This window comes from Tigriopus californicus, chromosome 1, assembly GCF_007210705.1.
Source record: "Tigriopus californicus strain San Diego chromosome 1, Tcal_SD_v2.1, whole genome shotgun sequence".
Lineage (NCBI taxonomy): Eukaryota > Metazoa > Arthropoda > Copepoda > Harpacticoida > Harpacticidae > Tigriopus > Tigriopus californicus.
The window spans coordinates 14681158-14698708 of record NC_081440.1 but is presented as its reverse complement, the minus strand read 5'-3'; the positions used below and the strand labels follow the sequence as shown (position 1 = coordinate 14698708).

Below are 17551 nucleotides of genomic sequence, written 5' to 3'. Positions count from 1 at the left end.
GAGGTTTACCTTTTCAACACTAGGGACTGGAAACTGATTGTCAAGCCGCTCCTGGACAGACAGTCAAAAACTAAAGTTTCTGGCCGGATTCTGGTCAGACATAAAGTAAAAGTGCCGGTTAATATCCTTTGCATAGGTGAGAGTCAAGAGTCTAACGACGAAAGCTAGTTTTCATAACAGAAAAAACTGCGGACGGGAGAGCAAGAACTCGCCAGTTTAGCTCATCAAAAGTCAACTTGGAACTAGGGCTCTTTAGTACAGAGCCTTACTTGGAACTAATGGGAAAATCTCGTGAAGTTATCATCCATCCAATGTGCAAAGTGATAATCTTTCAATAACCTGAGCTACTTAAAAGATAATAAATTGAAAATCAATGGGCAACAGATTTTCGAATCGCACAAAACTTCCCAAAACAAATTGACCATCCCTAAGAAATAAAGACCATCTTACAAAAGTGAGGTCAAGAGTCAAGATCACAAGAGTACCATAGTACAAGGATGCAGAGCATCGGATGAAGTCTGAACAACAACAAATGTGTCAAAACCAGAATGTGGGCAAGGGTGGGCAAAGTTGGGCATTGTTCATCAAAAAGTTTGTCTTGGTATGTTTTCAAAAAAGCTAATTCGTTGATCACTAATCCGCTGTGCATGACAAAAAAGTCTTGGATATTTGACATCTTTAGAACTATTTTCTCTAGCATTTGGGCCTCTGGCATTTGGGGGATCAAAGTGTGCTTTTTTGGTCTTATCCAATCCATCTGAATGAGCCCTTGAATATCCTGGTCGACGATTGACGAACTGTGATCTGAAAGCCTATGGTTTCCCCGTCTAATCCAACAGATGTCTCTTCTTCAAGGAGCTAATTTTTTTCAGTGCCTCGAATCTCTTCTTTTGACTAGCTCTGGGACTGACTGCCCACTTCTTTGGCATCCAAAACTGGATTTCAGTGCCATGAAAATGAATGGAAGCGAAATCGTAAAATTGTGCTCGTTTACAGCTACGTACTACTATTGAGTTTCTTTCTCTCCTCCTGAAGACGGCATGCTGTATTAATGGCTTTTTTCGCCTCCCTTCCGACCTCCTCTCCTCATTCATAGTAAGGTTCCATTCCGCTCAGTAGGGGGGTTCTATCCCTTATCTTGATATCATCAATCATGACAAGGCATGTTAATTCGCCAGTTAGCGCATATTATCAGTTAAGCTTCTTGCATATGTAATGACTAATGACACGGTAGATTTTAGGCAACGTTTTCGGGGGGAGGAGGATCTGCGGATCTCCAGAGTGTAAGACTTCTTGACCAAATTCCATGTCTCAGGAAAGCAACCTTTGTGAAACCACGAAATCATTATAAATACTGAATCACTCTCCAACAAGTGTCGATGAATACTTCCGTATAAAATCTTATTTTTGCCCTGGTCCGCCACATGAAGCAATTTATTTACACTTGATACGCTATGGGTCCTCATATTTTGCAATATGTATATATAATTCAAGTTAAGGATTGAATCCTTCGGGAGCTCCAAGTTTGACAACAAGCCATCAATTTTCACTGTTTTTTTTGGGAGCTAGTACATGATCCCTTACATTGGCTTTCGTTCTTGGTACTGCTAAACTACATCACTGTTACTTAGGCCTAAACACTGACAGATCAGTTTTCGGATGTTTTTTACCTGTGCTAGAGTCGAAGGGGGGAATCCTGCCCGGTCAGCGAAACCGGTCAACACATGTTCCAAGTTTTTTCCTTTATTCAGTGTCTGTCCGTTTTACATTGGGTCTCAAACCTTTGATGTGTCTAAAAGTTTCCAATGGAGAAAGGTCAGGAGGAGAATCGAACGGGGGACTCTCCAACTCAATAGGAAGCTCTGAAAACCACTGCACCAAGTCTCCTTGGTTATAATTCGGCTTTCACTATTGTTCGGTACTTTTGGCAGTCTTTTTGGAGATCTTATTTGTGACTTCTGTTTAAAAGCAAGCTCCATTATCGGGAAAACAGAGTGTTTTGCTTCCTCGAAATGGTCACAGTGTAATGAGCGAGTCAACTGTAAACCTCGGGAAAAAGTGTTTTCTTCATGTCGAGCAGAAAATCGAGACGTTTGCACAAACCGGTTTTCTTCCTCATGCCGGGGTCGGTTCTTTATAAATAAATTGAGTGACTCATTTAAAAATAGCCATGTTGTATGGTGATGGTCGATCATCAATCAAGTTTCAAAACCATTCGCAATTTCATGTTGCTTAACTTACAGGTTGCAGACTCTTATGCTACGATGGTAAATTGATAAAGTAGTTCATACCTTACTTGGTTAGGAATACTACTGAAATTGTCCAAAGAGATGCCAATGTGCTGTCAATCAATTAGTGTTCAAAATCTATCAGTGTATATATCAGTCTACCGAGGAATTTGACTTGGCAGATCGAGACCGAGCGAGCCCTTGAATGTAGGGCTGATCTGGAATGCTGCTTAAGAATTTGTCCAAGTCTGACTTGAAAGATACTTCCGGATTAATAAGGCTTACGTATTCCCTACGAATATTAGAGAGAAGCAAGTTAAACAATGAAGGAGCCCTAGAAAAAAGAGAAGTGGACTTCATTGTTCGAAATAGCCAGGATTCTCGAGGACTTGAAGGTGCTCTCAAAACGCACATTAAGCCTCTACGGTCACTAGCATTGACCCTAATCCTGGTTTGGGACAAAACTCATGGATACTTTTGAAGACGTACAGTATCAGATACCTTTCATACCTTATATAGCGATCATGTCTAGGGCATCTTAAAAGCTCGTCAAATTACTTGGACTCTGAATATTTGTTGTGCTTGACAATTATCTATGTTAATATGAATGATGATAACTTTCAGTGACTTCATCGAGAAATTCTAATTGCTTCCAAAAAGATGATAAAAAACATGACCTTTTATCATTTTCAGTCAGAGTTAGCTTAAGCTCCATCATTTCTTCCTGACTTACAAACTATAGTTAGTCTACTACATATAGTTATCTCTCGGGATGAGTTGTTTTCGCTTTCGCGAGTTCAAACCTCTGCTCTACAGTAGAGCTAAGAACGGCTCTAATCAAGGGCCTAGTCTAACGGCCAGTGCGAAAGGATGCCATCCGTCGATGATGCTATCTTCACCCGCGTCCGTCTCTCTCAGATTTGTTGGCTCTCTACTTCTCTCCTACGAACGAAAGAAAACCAACGAAACCAAAGAACGACGGGAAAGAAAAAAAAAGATAGAAAGGGAAACCGGTCAAGACGCGAGCAAGAAGCCAGAGCTATCAAGAGGCTTGGTCGGATGTGGCTGATGTGTCAGGTATCTCGAACGACCCCACGACCCACCGACTTCAGGCGGGACTTGATTATCATAACTGCGTGTTGCTTGCTTGTCGCAATCAGGTTCTCCGTCAAGTTTCTCCACTATCACTTAACCCGAAGACTCATTGCATGAAGGACGTGTGAATCAGGGCCTGGAGATCTATCCAAAGGTTGCTTTATCAACCCATTGCCCTAGTACTTCAAGATAGCAATGAGGCCTAAGCATTTGTGTTGGTGGGCGGTGGGTATCATATTAGCGACATGGTGCGTCGAAAACTCGTCCCAAGATGGGTTCGATACCAGCTTCTTCACCCAAGACGACGAATACAACCACGAGCAACAAAATGGCCAGGCTCGGGTGTTCACCTCATTCATTTTCCCGTTCTTTCGCCAATACCAGACCATCGACATTGGCAACAATCTGAACAATCTGAAATCGCCCAATACCGTGGCATTTTTCGTCATCCGTGATGCAATTGCGGTAGGAACTCAAATACCGGATGAACCAGTCAACTTGCTCTCAACCAACTGGATTGATTTTTACTCGGCTTGTTTTGTAGTATTTGGCCTTGGTCACCACGTGGATCGTGATGCACACGATCTTCTGGAATGGGCGACTTCGCGAAAGTCAAGTTGATCAGGTTCCACTTTTCATTCGTCTGGGATCCGGCTTTATCAACAGGGGCAAATTTGCCTCCGACTCTCTCTTTGGGCGGAAAGAGGGAGATTTCCCCGAGGACATTGATTTCTACGAAGAGGATGATGAGTTTCAGACCAAGTTTGGCCAATACCAGGATCCCGCCGAGGACAAGTTGATTACGGCCTCTTTGAACGAGATTAGTGCCAATGCTATTTTCAACTTCTTCTCGGATCCTAATCCTTCGTTCAGGAATCTTATCATGAACAGCGGTTTCGTAAGTTGGTTTGATTTGTATCTAAGGACTTTTAAGTATGACTGAGTGCTTTGGCTTTGCGAGAGATAGATAGAACGCTACTTCCCGGTTTGTACCTAAGTACTCGTTTCTTCAGCTAGATTGAACTTGGGCGATAATCTTCTAGAACATTCAAAAGCGAAAAGCGTATGCTCCTATGTGTGAGGGGAATGCATCTGTGACAGGTGAGGAGGATTGAAAAACAGGACCATCTAATGGAGAAGAGCTCTAGTGGAGAAACGACTCTGAGAACCGCTTGGCTGTAGTACAATACAAGCAGTTTCCAGCGAGATAAGCACAGTGGTTGTTAGAATTCAGCATGAGTATCAACTTCAGCATACTGAAATTGTTAATGAGTGAAATTCATAGACGGTAAACATAAGTTTACAATATATTACAGATGGCTTGAAGTGGTCTAAAGGCATCAAAAACGTGACTGTTATTAAAGATAATATGTGCTTGAGGTTTCCAATGGTTTTATAAAGACGTTGCAATCAAATTGGGTCAAAACATGTTTTGCAGCTGGCCTTTCAACTCGTATTGTGGTTCCTCCCTACATTCTTCTGGCCTGGAACGCCCCTGCCTACACCCCAAAACATGAATACGACCATTAATAGCCCTGGCGAGGGTCTCGGGGTGGAGAATCCCATTGGAGAGAATCGTATTGGAGTGGGCGTGCCCATTGCTGAGAACCGTGTGGGAGCCCTCGTCCACAACCTCGGAGTAGCTTCGCCTGTGTCAGTTTATAACCGATTACTTTGCCCGCAATGCTTCGTTCAAACCATTTCAATTGCTTCACTTCTAGTAAGTCTTTGTGTTACAATTTGCCCACAACGACATTAGTAACAAGACTTCCGATATTTTTCAGTACCTAGGAAAACTGTTCTGGTGGTGGTGGTTCAGTTCCATTCCGGATTTCCAAAGGTTTTCCATCCGACCACGAGAACGATCGATGCCGCGGAGCTTCAATGGTGAAAGGAAGAAAAAACGTGACGACGATGACTTATGGAGGTGGTCTGACATGGCTTTGGAATCGCTGTATAAAGTGGTCCAATTTTCAGAGCTTCGGATGCGACAAATCGCCCTTGATTTGAGCTAATACCAAGATAATTGTATAAGATAATTGTCAATATACGTAGGTTTATCAAAATAGATTTCCCTTTTCTAAGTGTGCACTTTTGATATGTATCATGAGCATGTCCGAAGATCAGATCACAAAGGGAGAGTTCCTCATCAGTTTGGAGAGAGTGTAAACGCAAATGGCGGACAAAAAGCAGAAGCTAACGGCCACCCAACCCAAATGAACCGACCACGATGTTTGAAAAGTTCGCGCGGGAATAAATATATTGTCGATTTGGTCGTCCAACATGCCGCAATCGGGTCCGTTGGATTGACGGCGATGTCGAGCGATGGCCAAAGAGAAAATGGCAAAAACGGCTGAAAAATAGTAGTTATGGAAGTTATTGGAAATGGGACTCTCACAATCTCCCCGCAACGCACCATGAGATGGGTAGTAACTTTTTCTAGTTTGACATTATGTACCTGCTAGAAGGTAGAGCACGCTCACGACAAAAACGGGTGGGACTTGGCGTTCGATCAGGCCAATCCAAAACACAACCAAGCCGGACAAGAGAACGATCAGGCACACCAAAGAACACGAAATAGAAAGGTTTTGCATACCTGAAAAGAAAATGCAACGTGAAAAATGAACCAACCTGATCAATGATGACCCACGTTTGCCTGCGCATAGCAACTACGGTAGTGAACAATTGTACTTAAGAGTATTATCAATGGCGCCTTTGCGTTTGTCATCTTCGGGTATGGACCACAAGGCAAGTTTATCGTTAGGATTGAAGTTCCCAACCCTCACCTATAGTGAAAATAGTTTAGAGAAGTATCTTTCTGGAGTTCTGTGTCACATCATTGTGACATATCAGTCACATCAGATGTGACATCAAACAATAACCTGTTCAGCAATCATAAATCATATTGGATATGTGCTTGCTTAAACTTTAACATCGTCGGATGAGTCAAATTAGGATGGACGGTGCACAAGATGCACAACCCAAGTCAAACCCACCGTTATGTAAGATACAATCTAGACAATAGGTTTCTTTTTGCTCGATTCATGCAAACTGACCAAAGCTCAAGGGTACAGATACTTCAAGTGTGCCTCAGGGCTCTTCCAACAGAGGCGAGAGCGCTTGTTTGCTGGTAAAATTTGGACAAGGTTTTTTGCCTCGACATGCGAACTTTTTTCATGCTCGTCTTGAGGAACAAATTGAGGACGCCTAAATACTCAGCTGAGGGCAATTGGACTCAGAGTGGTCTTTAGCTGCATCAAAGGTTGTAAGACTGTGTCGTATAAAAAAGATAGGTGGGAGGTCTATATCAAAATATCCATGGTTTTCGCTTTTGGGGAAATCCTATGTAACACCAATATTTAGTGGGTTTTAGGATTTTATTTTTATACTTTTGAGTATTATTTATCCCCTCAAGACAATGTGACATGTTCACTTAATCAACGATATGTGTTCGTAACGGAATCATTTTAGATTTAATGATGTTTATGTCTTTAAACTGGTCACCCATCGGGAAGTAATGATTGGAGACTCCGAAAAAAATTAATTAAATGATTAAATATCAATTTCAAATACCTTAACTTTTGGGGACATTTCTAAATAATCAGGTAGCTCTTACACCAATTGCCATAAATGACGATTTTTTTTTTCTTCAATCAATCTTAAAATGCTACTTTTTCTTTCAATATGTGTCAGTGATGAACATTGACATTGAAGTCTGGCAGAAATGGTCTAAATTTATTGCATTTATTACTTGGAGGAGAGTCAACATTTTGGGGGGGACCTCATGGCCTGGGAATTGCATCCCTGCCTACCATATTACATTTTTTCCATCCTGATCTTATCTCATTGCACAACTTTGAAATAGTGTAAATGTCAAGTATGCTTATTGGATACATTATTTCTTTTCTTGACGAAGGTTATTAGGGTAGATATGTGATAAATATGCGATGGAAGTGATGAGAAGGAGTGTACGCACTTCTGGATGGAACACTCTCTGTAGAGGTTAATAAGTTGCCAAAACAATGAAATAGTCAAAGGGTTCAAGGCATTTCAATTTTTGACCCATGAGAGGAAGAGGAGAAGGACATATTCTAAAAAGTGAAGATCACAAGTTTTGCGAATACAATGCAGTTTAAAAAAACAAATTTGTGATTCAGTGAAGCAATATCTGGTGTGTTCTTCTTTCACACAGAAGAGCACAATGATCATTTGATCGTAATGGCGTCCCCTTTTCAATGCAATTTGCGTTTCAACGCCGGCAAGACGTCCTTCCAAAAGAAGAAGAAAAAGGCCAATTTTCGAAACATTTATTTGCGAGTACTTAGTATGTTAAAGTATTGTAATTAAGGTTACAATGCTATAACATTGAGTTCAACTTCAAAATTTACCTTAGAAAACGCCTGTTGATTAAGGTTTTACTCTATTTGCCTGCTCCTTGATACTTTTTTTTTATCATTTCAATAACACAAAACTATTTTGCCTTTTTAAAAAAGTTTTCTTTTCTTCAGATTTTTCACCTCTATAAGTAAAAGTTTTTCATAGTCTATAGTAATGATGCATTCCTTTAATACGTTGAAAATGGAAAATAAATCGCTTCAAATCGAAGACAGAAAACAAAATCAACGTCCATAGAGGTAAGCTTAAGAGGCACACGAAAAGTCAATAACATAAGCTTGAGCATATATGTTCACACGTAATGTATGTCATCATTTCAAAATCTCTTAGTTTTAAGTTTAAAGCGGCCATCATTTGTATCCAAATTTCACTTTACTTTTGTACCATTATATCATTTTCTATCACTTCTATTTGTGAGGCTGCAGTCATGCTAAGCAATTAGATATTTGCCTTTTCTTTTCTACAATAAAAAAAAGTAAGTACCCATTTTACGGGCCTCTTATTTAGTGAACTCTGTTTTGATGTGGCTCCATAAGTGAGTTTCTCGTAAGAGACTGGGTGCGTTTTCGTCAAGTCTGCGAGAGAGCCTTTTTTGGAAAGCATTTGCGGCTTCCACAAGGCCAAAGAGGGCTCGCTGAACGTCACCAAATTTGTGGTCAAGGCCAGAACATTTTGGTTAACATGCGAAACAACCGAGTATTTTTCAGGTCGACTATTGGAAAAGCTCATCATGAATGATTAGGTTGCCGAACGAAAACACGTTTAGGAATGAAAAACCGAGGGACAAGAATGGATAATGGTCCAACAGATTAATGGTCGTGGATCACAGAACATCCGGCATGTCGCCCGACGTGTCAAAAAGAGATGTTAGCCCTACACAAAAGATTTGCACATTTTTGACGCCTGACAAATGGTCAGTGTCAAGATTTGGCCGAATGTGCTCATTTTTCATTGACTAACTTCGAAAAGAGCGAACTCGTGTTTGCCCGAAGTACTTACGAATTTGGCGAGAATTGGTTCCAAAAGGCGTATCGTCCACGTATTTCTCTTGCTCTTTCAAGCTATCCAAACATCTCACCCCCGTTGCATTTGGGTATAATTCCTCCAGTTGAGTAGCCTCGATTTCTAAATCGCTCACAAAAAAAATAACTTATATTAAGCGGTCCGAGTTGTTCAACGTTTGTTCCAATCGTACCTGACAAATCCCAACACACGGACCAAAGACCCCCATGCAATTGGATCAGAAAGTCACGCTGTCCTGCGGTCGAGACATTGGTCCATTGTGTCACGATGAGAGTCTTCCCTTCAAAAAGCTCTTCCACGGTGGCATTGGTCCGGTTGACCTTGGCAATGGTCTCAACCTTGGTCCGCGAGTAGAGAATGATCTCCCAATTATCTGACAAGACTGTGACTCCCATCAGCAATGTGGTCACAAGCGTGACAGTCACCGTAACGACCAGACAAAACAGGTTGAGACGTCGCCCCATGAAATAGGAGTCGATTGGGCCGTACGAGTCAACCACCATCAGAGCTGTCTTTCAAGACCGTTCATGGCCCATCTGAAAAAGATTGGAGACTGTGTTGATGGGCCTAGGTTTCTAGATGAGATTGATGATGAATCCCTTTAAAACTTGACTACCGAACCAAAGCAGCGGTGGTTGGTGGCTACCAAATTTGTTGAATGAATGGCGATAATGCTTGAGAAAGAACCCAATAATGTACTGTATAGATTGAGATGGATTGAAAGATGTCAAGGTCAATTTCTTTAGGAGGTTAGATTTATTCAGGTGACAAAACACTTGCAATGCAAGTTTGTGGTTTCTAGCAAAAAATATTAGGGGCACCGTAATGCCTATCCTCGATCGTAAAAGAAACATTTGAAACATGTTTTAAAAGTGTGATTAAATATCAAGGTCATTGGCCATTTGCAATTCAATTTTTTTTTGAAAACCGAAGTGAAAAAATGAAGAGCTTAGTGTGTACATGAATACTTAAAGATGTACTTTGAGGTATGTTCCGTGATTTCTAAATACAGATGAGTGTGACATCTAAATCATGGATACCTTTAACAAGAGGATTTGACATGGCAATCGGCGAAGCTAGCCCAGTTTGTGAAAAAAACATTTCAGCTCCCAAAAAGTCACAAGGGATACTACGAGTACCATACATTAAGAAAAAGCCATTTGAAAGAAAAAATATAGAGTTTTTACGACAAAAATTCGAGTTATAATCCTTTTAATGAAAATATCGAAAGGGTCTGGGTTATGTAGTAAAAAGTCCAGAGTTTTAAGAAAAGGTAATTATGAATAAAATAAAAGATGTGCAGTTTGGTCGCAAATGCCAGTACCTTACTGCCTGTTTCCATTTATGACTTGGTCAAAGAGTTGTGACAAAAGGAAACATCGGCTTAGCTCCGCTGATGTCCACTCCTCTAGTTAAAGGTCTCTCTGTCTAAATCAAACTAAAAGTAAATACCTACCCAAGTTGCAAGGTTACATGTTTGTCTTGAACAAAGTCCGGACCAGACAACCAGGATGGTTTCAAGATCCTACACGTATTCGAATGATAAGAGTTAAATCGACATTGAGGGTCAATTGAAACGAAAGCTAGAATTTAGAAAAAAAAAGTGAACAATGTGACGTTGCTTTCACAATGTGAAAGCCAAAAATAGAGGTGGACTGCCTTCTATTTCGTCATCAAGACATAAGGGCCTTCATATTTATCATCATTTCGTAGCATGGGCAATTACTCCTCCTCTCACGCACCCACTATCTTACAAGGAACTGATATTCGTTTCGATTTGAAAACATCTGTTCAGTAACGTCATTTGGATAGTTATTCAACACAGAAAGCTGGTGTCTCCATTTTACGTGTATCATAATTGTGACAGAACATCCTGTCTTTAGTAAGTTAGATGGCGCTGCAAGCATTTATCAAAACAGCAACTTACAATCTCAAAGAAAACTGGAAACTGGAAAACTGGAAGTGTTTATTTTCAGTGTCTCTTTTGCTCTCGTCCAAGGACGCCTCTGAAGAACTCTTTGCCTTGTCCATACCATTCATATCATGTAAGGTATATCACGGCGAGAACATATATTTATAATGTTTTGGCCTAAATGATTTCGCTCATTTTGGAGCTAGTCATAGTATTTACGAGACTCCAAAACTTTATCAAATCATTCATCGGACTCGAACTAAAATAATGAATGTCTGCCCTTGCTATTGCATTACGACACCATCTATTGGCAAAATCATAAGAATCGAATATACAGAACATAATAGAAGAGAACAAATAGGTCAGATCTGTCATCATCAAACTCTGCCACGATGTACGATTAGCTTGTAGTTTGACTTCATGACGTCAAGCTTTGGGCCACATATATAAGTAGCCTTAACTCAGATGAAGGGTTAAGTCATTAACTTTGTTGCTAAAGTTGTTTTCAAGCCAGAGCTTACTTAATATTTCATATTTACGGTCCTCTTTCAGCATATACTGCCCCTCTTCCTCCTTCTCTTTCTGAGCCTCCCTCCAAGCTAATCGTTTCATTCCTACCTTCTTTGTTCACGTTGCTTCCAATTTGAGGTCAAATGATTTAGCAAGAACCACTCGAGAAATGAACTGACAGGCTATGGGCGAAATTTGTTTTTTTTTACATTCCCAGCTACCTTAGAGTTACTGAAAATTTATGGCTGTATTTTGAAATTTCAGTCTCATAGTGGGTCCGATAAAAAAGAATTTGGTTTCAATTCTCAGTACAAGGGCAGGCGTTTTGTTGAACCCAAATATTGTAGATCAGGACTTTGTATTGTTTCCCTTATTTGATCACAAGTCTAGGTCGTGGTCTGCCATTGATCTGTTGGCCAGGCGGAGCTTTATCTTTAAAGTTTATCTCACTTGATTTTAAATCTAATCAACTACCTAAAAGTAGCTAACTGCAAGTACTTGAAAATAAAGAAACAATAGAATCACAGATTTGTACCAAGTTAATTGTTTAGCATATTGTTTCATATTAGTTGAAGTTTGAATGAATATTTCTTGGCCAAAATCAGTTATTTCAAATACCTATTCATAACTAATAATGACCTTTTAGCACATAATTATTCATATAACCAACGTATTGTGGAACACAGATATTTTGCCCAAGAAATAGGGTTTCATGTATAAAATAACCCAACAAAACGTCTATTTCTTTCTACAAACTCATAGCTAGTTTCATTTGCCGCAACATCTGGACATAGGGCAATAATTGCTATATTGTCTATCAAACAATCTAACCAAAACTAATAATTTTGAAGAAAATGTTGTCATTAAAACTGAAGTTTGTTAAATCTTTGAAACCTACATAATAAAACGTTGAATCTGCTGACTAGGGACGGGCAAAAATGTGCAAAAATGAAAGCCTAATGGTGCAAGAAAAGGTACAAAAATGCCAAAAGTGTAACAAACGGGGCAAATAAAATCGAAGAAGAAAGATATTCAAATATATTTTGGAAAAATACAAGTGTCACCTCAATTTTTAGACCATGGTTATTTTCAATGAGATCAAGGAATGCTTCACTTGCTTATTTTTCCTTTTTTCCAAAGATAGTTAGTCTAGAGGAAGTAAGGAAAGCAGCTAAGGTGCGTTTGGGGCTGTTTATTCATCATAGCCCCGGGCTTTGCCTGTCTCTTTGGACTTGAAACTGGCTCTTTTCATTTCAGTTTTCATTTGTTCGTCACCATGGTATAGTGCCCCAGATAGTAATGGGGTGATGTATTTTTGGCCTGCAGAATTTAATAATTGATGTCAATAGTTAAAAACTGAAATTCCATGTCTTCAATTTGCCGACTGCCTTAGATTTCAAACTTTGAAAGCAATTCTAACGCCAAGAAAGTTCTGATTTAAACCAAAACAACATTTTTAAAACAAATATGGAAAAAGGTGCTAATAAAGTTGAAAAGTGCAAATATATAAACACCTGGTCTTTAATGACAAAAAATCATTTTTGCACAATTTGGCCGTCCCTTCTGATGGCACAAAAATAAAGAAGGAGCATGACTCAAGCAAAAAACTTTAGGCAAAAGTTTGAACCTGTGACACTTTAGGAGAGGATTCTTGCCTCGTTTGCACTACCTTTTTGGCATCCCATAAGAGAACAAGCTCAAGTATTAAAACTGTTTTTTAGGTACCACTGGTATGACAAAATGCTTCAAATTTTGTCTGATTGTCCAAAACATGTACATCTCAATGCACTCTCTATTGTTTAGGACTTTTTCCGTTTTTTGGAAATCAAAATGGAATGGTACAAACTCTTGATTTCTTGGTCAAAAATATCTGCTACAAATGAACAGAAATGAAAGAAAAAAAGTAATAACCTGTTAGGTAATTACCTAACCAATTAGTTTATTTCCTAGCATAGGCCCAAGTAACTTCAATTCTAATTGAAAACATGCTCTAGTAAAAAGGCCTGATCCTGTATGTAACACTGAAGTTTCCAAGAAAAGCTTCCAATCTCTTCTATCAATTATACCTACGTTGAAAAACATTATCAATGAGACAAAAAACAACTCATTTCTTGAAGAATAACGGCATCAGTTGCTTCCGGTTGTCAACAGAAATCCCATCATTTCCCATCTGTCCACTTTATGGTGGTTCTTTGGTGTACAGCTCAGAGCAGATAGCTCATGGTTTCTGTTGATACTGTTGTAAAGTGAGAGTCATCGGGCTCGTTTTCATTTCCCTTTTCCGGGCTTCAAGAACCTCGTGAAGTTCCGCATTGGCGTTTGTCACGACCCAGGATAAACAACATTCCATCCTTTGGATCTGCAGCAACATCCGCTGGGGAGTAAGAGTCCTGGGAGTCATTTGATACCAGTGCTAGATATCTATGCCTTACTTGACATGCAGAATCTCAATTGGAGAAACCAGTATGTCGCACAAACACTGCAAGTAAGAGTACATTGTGTACGAATCTGCACGGAGACATGCCTGATGCAATTCCAGTCGTCAAGTCGTCATACGTGGAGAGTGAAGAGGTCGTCTTTTGTAGCTTTTCATTTTGGAAGTCAAGGGAATCAAAAGTTTCAGAGTAATAGTGATTTGAGACCAAATCATCGTAAATTGGCTGATCTGAGTTGCGTTTGAGTTAAATTGGACTAGGTCATACACAGATATTTTTTCTATCTCGGGCCTTGGAAGAGGCAACAAATCTTCAGACTAGTTCACTGTTTTGGAATTTGAACTTCATATAATGAAAAGTTTTTAGCTAGGCCACGAACAAGAAAAATAATGAAATCGATTTTGAGACAAGGCTTATAAGATAAATAGATTAAATTAAAAAGATGCATTCTGGAGAAAATCATGGTTACAATAAATCGTCATCATCGGTTAGTACAAAATCAACATTGGCTTGCACTAAAGTGTAATCAAAGACGTATTTCAGCTCCATCTTTGAACCCTACCGTACGTTATTGGTCAGTCGCTCTCAAAAATGAACAGGGGGAATGTCAGACCTGCTATTGACTCCTTCATAACCTCCAAGATTCGGTACTGTATGCTACTATATTACAGGATTTGTGGAGACCAGTTTGATGAACAATGTCCTTAAAGAATGTCTTGGAGTGTAACAGAGAGATATGATATCCATCACCGAAATGCATCAAAAAGGTCGTTATCTGAGCCGAAACCAAGAGGCAACCCACATGTTCCACATTTGTTGAGGTGTGGAAGACGCTGACCTGGAGTAACAATGGTCTGGATGGACTACTCCAAACGCTGGCTTCGAGAAGATCTGAAGGGCGTTGAGTGGCTACAGAAAATCACACAGGGATGATTTGTGTGAAGGAAAACTCTGATTTGAACTCGTGAGACAAGCTCTAAAACTGTGGTACTCAACACTTCTACTCTCCGATACACTACATGCAGCCACTAGACATCTCTCTTGGGGAGGAGTTAGAGAATGAATTTATATTAGGAAAGTTACCCTAGTCCCGAAAGAAATCAGTGAGTTCCTTTGAACAAGAGTGGTTCAACTCTCAAAAGATGTTGTATCTCTAAGTTCAGTAATTGTTGTACCAATTGACGCAATTGAAAAAACATATTACCTCAAACCAAAGTATTCATATTTACACAATGTCAAACAATTACCTCAAGAATAAAACCAAGGCCATAAGGTCATAAGAATCGAGATTTGGGGAACCTAGAGTGTATGGTGTATGTCGGACGCTCCCAACGATTCCCAATTCTCGTTGTGGTGCTTGATGGGTTTAGATAAACTATAATTATCAAAATATAATCAGCCAATTTGTCACCATGAGCAGTAACTCAAATCACATCATAATGTATGATGAAAATGTTTAAGTTTGACTATAATTAGACTTGTCTGCCTTCCCTCATTTCCTCGTTACCTATTATCTGAGCATTACGTATAAAAATCGGTTTGAATTGAAGGCCAGTGTGGCAATCAGTGCATTTCTTCGGGCTGGCCAGGGGAAATCGACCCGCACAAAGCTAACTCAAATTGAGCGAAAAAAGTTTCTTGTTGGTTGACAAATCTAGAGAGTACGGCACATGACGACTCCAAAGCACTGTGATGTGCCAAAACCTTCGTCAGAAATCATTTCTGTAACTCACCTGATTTTCTGACTCGTGTCACCAAGTTGTTGATTCGCGTCTCCACTGAGCTCAGCCTCAAAGTGACGACCACTTTTCCACTTCAATAAATCAGCACTGCCAACAATTCCGAAGACATGAATCCTCGCCTGCTCCCTGTGTAGTCGTATCCAAATCGAGCGGACCACGCTTTGCTTTACTACTCCCTCGAGTAATCTTCGGTGCTTACAGTGTTGTCTTTCCCCATTCTCCCGTGACAGGAGGGAACAATAGCTAAGATTCAATGTCAAAGAACGGAAGTTAGGCCTTCCCTGGTGTGTTCCAATGTGGGCTTGCTTCGTGTTCCTCTATCCTGCCCTCTTCTCTCTGTGGCTCCTAACGGACAGCTCCACGAACCAAGTCCGTTTCTGACCTGGTCTTTTGCCATGCACTTTCAAGTCGTCTCTGGATGATCGCGCGAGGATCACTAAAGGCCAGTAAGCGTGTCAAAGCCCACTCGAAGACGGCACAACTGAAAGCTAGTGGTTCCACAACACCAATTCACTCGCTTGGGGCTCTGGTGAGGATCATGGAGAACGGAAAACTTGCCGAGAAGAACACGGAAAAACTTGCATGGGCCTTTCTGACTGTGGTCACTTGGAGCTATTGTTTTGCAGGCCTTCTTGAAGATTTCGGGGGCAAAACTGACCAATTTGTGGTCGCTAGAGGATTTGAAGAACGATAAAAGACGACGATGAACCAAGTCAACTCGGTCGTTGAGGATATTTAAACAAAATAATGCTTGGGATTGGAAAGATATGAAAATATTGACGTTTCAAAGAGTAACGACTAGAAGATTGCCACTTTGTTTGTACCTTGCATTTTGGCATCATGGCTCTTAAACCATCCAAAAGGTTTACTTTTGATCAATTTGAAACTGGCTTTTCATAAAGTTTAGACGCACCAAGCCACCTAATCATCTACGAAGGCTCAACGGTCCAAGAAAGTGCATTATACATATTTGTCCCATGTTGCATTGGCAGGTTCATCTCTTTGAAGCTCCATTTAGTGCACAACAAAGTGCTTTAGAGGGACTAATTTGACACTTGGCAACAATACTCTGCATCAACATCTGGCCACGTACATATACCAATTTAGGTTATTGGGGTAAAGGCCTAAATGACCTCTGGAGGGTCTCATGTGTTGGTCCGAAGACATTTTTGTACAGAACAATCATGGAAACGTTGTTCGCCATGGGAACAACTTCCAAAACCTTGATTACAAGCGCAGACCTTATCCAACCCAGTGAACTTTTCAAGGATCTTTCCATTGGTAATAAAATTGGTAAAAAATAATACGTCTTGATAAACACTCGACCCTCTCGAGAGAGCTGACTGAACATGGCCAGACCCCATTGCTATGGGTGCTTGTTTCATTTCCTTTGTCGGATCATTTTCATGCTCTATTTCTTCTATTTCGTGTATCGTCTTGGTAGTCATAAAGACATGAGTCATGAATAAATGAGGGTAGTGTGACCTTTAGAAAGTTTTCATGAAAAATCGTGTATTTTACCCTTTATATGAAAATGACTCCTACCAAGTTGCATGCTTGTAAACAAGTAGGACTTGGGTGTTTGTTACTACCTGTTACTTGGCCTTTTCCATCAGGAGTCACAACCCACCTACGTCAATACAATTTCGGTTGGATATTGTTGGTAGAAAAGGTTATTCGGACATTTAGGCAAGCGCTGGCACCAGCAAACAAACTTGCCTGCCAATACCAGTGATGCAAAATTGGCGTTTCAAACCAGTTTTAACGAAGCTGACCTTTCCTCATATAGCAATGTGAAAGAAGGGTCAGCTTCTCAAAAACGTGTTTGAAGCCCCAAACTTGCATCACTGCCACTGGTACCAGCAAACAAAGGTTCCTGCCAGAGCTTGCCTAAACGTCCCCATAGGACTTGATACTGATTTTTTATAAGTATGCCATTGAGCAGTGATGTGCTTCAAACCGGAATGTCAGATTTTTAGCTTCAAGGGCCTCGTTCAGGGCTGCCATCATGAGCGAAATAGGACACACAAACAAACTCTCAAACAGCTTTTGTGTGGTTGGATATATCGCACGTTTAAGTCCAGAGATAGCATCACGATGCTAACTCTGTACAAGTCGATTGTTCAGCCACATCTGGAATATGCTTCACCCATTTGGGCTCCAATGAGTTCAACAGGTTTTCAAAAGGTCGAAAAGTCCAAAGATGTTTCA

The 17551-nt window shown here is 40.2% G+C and overlaps 2 protein-coding genes and 1 long non-coding RNA gene across 7 annotated transcripts in view; 1 reads left to right on the top strand and 2 right to left on the bottom strand.

The window, feature by feature from the left end:
- Positions 1-2022, bottom strand: part of LOC131883923 (uncharacterized) — a 31624-nt gene extending 29602 nt beyond the window's left edge. Inside the window, exon 1 of the long non-coding RNA XR_009373663.1 lies at positions 1671-2022. This is a non-coding gene — a long non-coding RNA (uncharacterized LOC131883923). The remainder of the gene's footprint in view (positions 1-1670) is intronic.
- A 999-nt stretch (positions 2023-3021) lies between these two features.
- LOC131883873 (uncharacterized) lies at positions 3022-5412 on the top strand. 2 transcript variants are annotated; one of them, XM_059231475.1, is made up of 4 exons: positions 3022-3788; positions 3868-4221; positions 4762-5043; positions 5108-5412. In XM_059231475.1, the coding sequence occupies exons 1-4, from the start codon at positions 3519-3521 to the stop codon at positions 5336-5338; spliced, it is 1137 nt and encodes a 378-aa protein (XP_059087458.1). In that variant the 5' UTR covers positions 3022-3518; the 3' UTR covers positions 5339-5412. The 2 variants fall into 2 exon arrangements, 1 of the variants encoding a protein (XP_059087458.1); XR_009373658.1 differs by lacking the exons at positions 3022-3788; positions 3868-4221 and adding an exon at positions 4237-4611 and having other exon boundaries at positions 5108-5389.
- LOC131883885 (uncharacterized) lies at positions 5376-15856 on the bottom strand. Of its 4 annotated transcripts, XM_059231506.1 has the most exons (6): positions 15332-15856; positions 13234-13642; positions 8914-9277; positions 8718-8843; positions 5782-5919; positions 5376-5676 (listed from the first exon to the last, which is right to left on the bottom strand). In XM_059231506.1, exons 3-6 carry the CDS (start codon positions 9242-9244, stop codon positions 5447-5449), a joined length of 825 nt encoding a protein of 274 aa, XP_059087489.1. In that variant the 5' UTR covers positions 9245-9277; positions 13234-13642; positions 15332-15856; the 3' UTR covers positions 5376-5446. The 4 variants fall into 4 exon arrangements, with proteins under 4 accessions (XP_059087489.1, XP_059087474.1, XP_059087482.1 ...); XM_059231491.1 differs by lacking the exon at positions 13234-13642; XM_059231499.1 differs by lacking the exon at positions 15332-15856 and having other exon boundaries at positions 13234-13643.
- Positions 15857-17551: the final 1695 nt, after the last annotated feature.

What these genes read in the sequence shown, in the direction of transcription:
- LOC131883873 (XM_059231475.1), top strand. Translation starts at nt 3,519, where the DNA reads ATGAGGCCTAAGCATTTGTGTTGGTGGGCGGTGGGTATCATATTAGCG. An exon ending in TCATCCGTGATGCAATTGCG is followed by an intron (nt 3,789 to 3,867) that starts GTAGGAACTCAA and finishes CTTGTTTTGTAG; the next exon opens with TATTTGGCCTTGGTCACCAC. An exon ending in TTATCATGAACAGCGGTTTC is followed by an intron (nt 4,222 to 4,761) that starts GTAAGTTGGTTT and finishes CATGTTTTGCAG; the next exon opens with CTGGCCTTTCAACTCGTATT.
- LOC131883885 (XM_059231506.1), bottom strand. Translation starts at nt 9,244, where the DNA reads ATGGTGGTTGACTCGTACGGCCCAATCGACTCCTATTTCATGGGGCGA. An exon ending in AACCAATTCTCGCCAAATTC is followed by an intron (nt 5,920 to 8,717) that starts GTAAGTACTTCG and finishes TTTTCTTTTCAG; the next exon opens with GTATGCAAAACCTTTCTATT. An exon ending in CGTGCTCTACCTTCTAGCAG is followed by an intron (nt 5,677 to 5,781) that starts GTACATAATGTC and finishes ACTATTTTTCAG; the next exon opens with CCGTTTTTGCCATTTTCTCT.